The 5171-nt window shown below is 48.4% G+C and overlaps 1 protein-coding gene across 4 annotated transcripts in view; it reads left to right on the top strand.

Moving 5' to 3' along the window:
- The window catches only part of Klhl3 (kelch like family member 3), a 130648-nt gene that overhangs the window by 31318 nt on the left and 94159 nt on the right, over nt 1–5171 (top strand). For all 4 annotated transcript variants that reach the window (XM_031358434.1, XM_031358435.1, XM_031358432.1 and 1 more), the window contains one exon: nt 1154–1260. In XM_031358434.1, coding sequence (XP_031214294.1) covers nt 1154–1260 — 107 coding nt within the window. The remainder of the gene's footprint in view (nt 1–1153; nt 1261–5171) is intronic.

The raw sequence follows: 5171 nt of genomic DNA, 5'->3' as shown, positions 1-5171 counted from the left end.
TGACACCCTCTTCTGGTGTGTCTGAAGACAGCTACAGTGTACTTATGTGTAATAATAAATAAATCTTTGGGCCAGAGTGAGCAGGGATTGAGGGAGCGGGGCTGACTGGAGGGAGCAGAGGTCCTAAATTCAACTCTCAACAACCACATAAAGGCTCACATCCACCTGTACAGCTACAGTGTACTCATATACATAAAATAAATAAATAAATAAATATTTAAAAGTGGCTTCTTGGGGATTGAACTCAGGTCCCCTCACGCTTTCATAGCAAATCCTTTCCCAACTCCGAGCCATATCCTCAGCCCATAAGATTGTGTGTGTGTGTGTGTGTGTGTGTGTGTGTGTATAAGTATATGAGGCTTTATTCAGAGGTCAGAGGAGGACATCAGATGACATCATCAGAGGACATCCATGACACTGCCAATCTCTGATGTAGTATTCTCCTGGGACAGGGCTTCTTATTGACTTTGGAGTTAGACTGCTAGGCATCAAGCCCTCACTCTCACTCTCTTCACCCCCCGACCCCCACAAGCTCTGGAGCTGCAGGCACGCTCAGAGTCGCACCTGACTTTTTAAATGTAGGAGCGGGGACTCCGAACTGAAATCCTCATGCCTGCTTACCAAGCGCTTCTACCCGGCGAGCTGTGTGCTTGGCCCCAGACAGCGGTTTCCTCTCCTTCTCTTTTTAGCAATATGTGACATTGAACTTAGGACTTTATGCTAGGCAAGTGCACTGCCACCGAGCCGCAGCCCCAGCAAGATTCTCCGCGATCACAACAGGTGGAGTTTGTACAGTGTGTAAGGGTGTCTTTAGGTGACCGTGTGAAATCTGGTAGAAACGCCGGAGTCTGACTTGTTTCTGACTATTGTTGCATATGTAACGGAGCCGCTGGGCGGGGGGTGAGTCTTGCTGATGGCATGCTCATATTCCTCTGGCATTAAGTCAGTCCCTGAGCCACCCTTATCCTTTTTCGCTGCTGCAGAACTTGGGAATCAGGGTCCTGAAGACAAACGAAGCAGCCTTGGGCTCAATAGATAGAGAGTAGTGGGGCCGCCCTTCGCCTCCAGGCCAGGAGTGTGTGATCCGATGGGATGGGGGAGGGGGAGCGTAGTGTCCATGCCATGACCCTGTCCCCTCATTGGTGTCTTACAGTAAGCGGCTGCTGTGTGACGTGATGATCGTGGCAGAAGACGTGGAGGTGGAAGCCCATCGCGTGGTCCTGGCAGCCTGCAGCCCGTACTTCTGTGCAATGTTCACAGGTATGGCGAGGGTGCACAGCAACCTGAGGCGCTGGGAGAATGCCGCGGGTGGCCGCAGTGGCAGCATGAGGTGGGGGAGAAGGATTGTGTGTGTGTGTGTGTGGGGGGGGGAGCAGGGAGAAGAGGCAAAGCTATGCAACCTGTTCTGAGGATCATCTGGGCTCTGTGCTCTGTGCTGTGGAGAACTGGAGGGAACCGAAGCCTCAGCCTCGCCAAATGGACCCGACCAGAAACAAAGAGACAGGGTCAAAGGGTTCATTAGTCTCAAGCTCCACCCACCATCACAGTCACATGGGATGCTTGTTAACGGTGTGGCCCTCTGAACCATCTACTGGGCCTGCTGAGGGATGAGGCAGAGAAAAGAGGAGAAACTTGATTACGGGGACATATCCACCAAGTAGGACTTGGATTCTTGACACCTGGCCTAGTACTTTCCCACAGGGACTATACCTTGTCCTTCTCTGGTCAATTCTCCCAGGCAGGAGCCAGGGGCTTCCTGTAGCGCCCGTAAAGGCGTAGACACATGGAGGATGGTACCACGACCAATGTCTGCAGCACCTTTGCCAGGTTCTCAGGGAAGTCGCCTTGCCTAAGGATCTCACGTGTTTCACGCCTGGGCTGATTCTCTGAAACCCATCCGCGGAGCTTCCGTTGTCAGTATCTCTCTGTACCACCGCGTGCTTGGATGGCTCTCTCCTAATGTCAGCCGCTGGAGGATGCCATCTGGGCTTGAGTCACCAAGCCTGGTCAGGTGTCCCTGCCAGGTGCTTTCTAAGTGACCTGTGCTTGCTCTGAGTGTGGTATCCATTGCGTTCTAGCCTGTCCCCTGTGACTACAACACTTATGGGCTGGCTCTCATGCTGTGCATGCACTCTGTGATGTCTGTTTTTTAACCTGTCTCCTCATTTCTTGTGAAGATGGGACTCTTGTTTGACCTGTTTGTTATTCAACACGTGTCACGGTTTGAATGTGCTTGGCCCAGGGAGTGGCACTATTTGGAGGTGTGGCCTTGTTGGAGTAGGTGTGGCCTTGTTGGAATGGGTATGTCACTGTGGGCGTGGGCTTTAAGACCCTCATCCTAGCTGCCTGGAAGTCAGTATTCTGCTAGCAGCCTTCAGATGAAGATGTAGAACTCTCAGCTCCTCCTGCACCATGCCTGCCTGGATGCTACCATGCTCCCACCTTGATGATAATAGATTGAACCTCTGAACCTGTAAGCCAGCTCCAATTAAATGTTGTCCTTATAAGAGTTGCTTTGGTCACGGTGTCTGTAACTAAGAAATCTTGTCTTAAATGCTCATAGGGGGATGCACGTATTTTGTTACCGTGGAGATGAAGGTTCCCCTGCTCGGCTGGGAGCTTTGGGAGCCTGGGAGGCATGTCTGTCTGTGGTGATGCACTCTGCCTTTAACGGAGATGAGTACGTTTGGAGAAGGAGCCTGTGAAGAGCAGGGAACGCAAACACTTTTACCAAGTAGGATCTAACTTTCCCCTGCTGTAGTACATAGCTGGGCAGAAGTGACCTTGTTAGAAGGGCCTTGATACTGTGCTGTAAGGATCCCCTGACTCATCCCATGAAGCAGTGGTCTCAGCTTGGAGCTGTGCACCTGCTCAGGTACACCAGGCATCCTCATCTCACTTGAGCCAGGATGGACTTTCTACCATACAGCCTGGAAAAACCTGCCATGCTCACTACCTGGGGAATCTCGAGCCACCCTCTCTTCAGAGTGGTCTCTGACTCAAGCTGCAAGGACTTTAATTCCTCTCCCCTCTTTCCTTCACTTGAACCTAGTTATTTTAGAATAATTTATCTCGCCTCTAATAGTTACTCAGCCACAGTTTCAGTCTGCAGCTCGCCAGTCACTCTCTGTATGCGTGATTCACAAGTTCAGTATTGACAGAGGAGTCTGCTTAGAGGTATAATGAAGTGTTGGCTCGAAGGAGCATGGCTGTGGGGCAGTAGAGATAGATGCCGTAGCAAAGAGAACAGCTGCGGGGAACACTTGCTTCTTGGACTGATCTTGGCTGAAGGGGGAAGAGAATCAAAAGAGGGAGGAGTTCTAATGTTCTGGGCTGTCCAAGCCCTCCATGTGACCTGGCTCCCCTCCAGCCCTTTATTCACCAATCTGAATACCTTTCACATGTCTTGACTACAGAAGGAAAAATCAGAAAATGTGAGCAAGCAAAAGGTGAAGGAAATTCAAAACAGAAATAAATGCATGCGTCATAGCGTTTAGGTAACTGTTTTTTCAGATGTCCTATTTATAGATATGTACATATACAAAGTGTCTTTGAACACAAATAGACTCACATATATTTGAATAGCCATACTTTTATAAATACATATTTAAAAATTGCTATTAATCTGGAATGTTTCTCCTTCCCATTTCTATTCTGCCTAGCTCCCCTTTATCCTTCATTATGATTTAAGCATCCATGCCTCAGTGGAGCCTTGCATGACGGTCTCTCTAAACTTCCTTGACTCCAGTTGTCACCTGCTCCCAGCATGTGACATTTCTCCTTAGCGTTGCTGCTTATCTGAACACTCCTTTAATCTCTGATTTCCCCTGTCAGTCATTGCTATATCTGCTCGGCTATCACCTGCTGTGAACAGTTGCTTGGTAAGCTTTCACGGCACTTGGTGTTCCCTCCTGAACACTGGTCCATGTCCACGCAGTCACATCGGTGACTACTTCACATCCCCCTGAAACCCAAGCAGCATTTTCCGTTACAGCTAAGGTTTGTGTGGGAATCTTTGCATCTTAATCATTATTTACATTTATAATCATTTTCTTAGAATAGATTCCTATGACAGGAACAAGTCTAGTTTTAGCTCTATCTATTTTAGGTGTATGAGTGTTTTGCCTGCGTGTGTGTACGTGTGCCTTGTGCATGCCTGGTGCCCACAGAGGTCACAAGAGGCCTTTGTTATCCCCTGGAAGTTATGGATGCCTGTGAGCCACCACGTGGGGGCTGGGAATTGAATCTGAGTCTGAACCCGGATCCCCTGCCAGAGCCACAAATGCATTAACTGCTGAGCCATCTTTTCAGCCCCAGCCATGTATGTTTTGAAGACATAAATATTTTGTACATGTACATATCTATGAATATGCACTTGGAAAGGGTCTGCTCCTGAATTGCTGAAGTGCATATAATTTTTAACTTTTTGTTTGTTTACATCTTCTGATCTTCTTTTCTTGAGATATCACTTAGACCCTCAGTTGGCCCAGCTTGTATGCCTGTTAGCAAATGCATAAGACTCGTGTGTGTCAGAGACCTCTTGGGTCTGTTTAAAACTTGGGAGAGGTTAAAAAAAAATCCTAAATAATGTTGCAAAATGTTCCTACTTATCAGATTTGGCTTTAAATGGCAGAAGCTCAACACAGGTGGCCCTTGTCTCTCTCAGTGTGTTCAAGGCCAGAGGAAAGGAAAGTACATGTGGCTTTCTTCTGACTGAGGCCTGTGACACAGTCTTCCAGTCAGGCTTGAATGCTGCAGTCTTGGAATCCACAGCCCAGACAATGTCTGCCCACGATAGCATGGGAGACATCTATCCTGCCCGCAAAAAGCTCCATGTCCTGTCTGGTGGGAACATGTAACCTAGTTGCTTCCACTGCTTTTAGCAGAGATGGAGAAGGGAGGCCAGCAGGCTATGCACTGCCCATCCTTAAGGTCATGAATATGGAATGCATAAGACTTCCTTATTCTGTCATCTCGCATGTCCACATCAGCAGACACAACTGGCAGACTGGCCAACTCTTCTCTGTCTCCTTAAAAAGAGATTTATTATTTTTTAAATTACATGTCTGCATGCGGGTATGTACATGTGAGTTCAGGTGTCCACGGGAACCAGAGGTGTGGATCCGTTGGAGTTTGAGTTACAGACAGTTGTAAGCTGCCCAACGTGGAGC

The sequence above is a fragment of the Mastomys coucha genome, unplaced genomic scaffold (genome assembly GCF_008632895.1).
Source record: "Mastomys coucha isolate ucsf_1 unplaced genomic scaffold, UCSF_Mcou_1 pScaffold7, whole genome shotgun sequence".
Lineage (NCBI taxonomy): Eukaryota > Metazoa > Chordata > Mammalia > Rodentia > Muridae > Mastomys > Mastomys coucha.
Note: the sequence above shows the minus strand (reverse complement) of the source record. Positions and strands in the feature narration are given on the sequence as shown.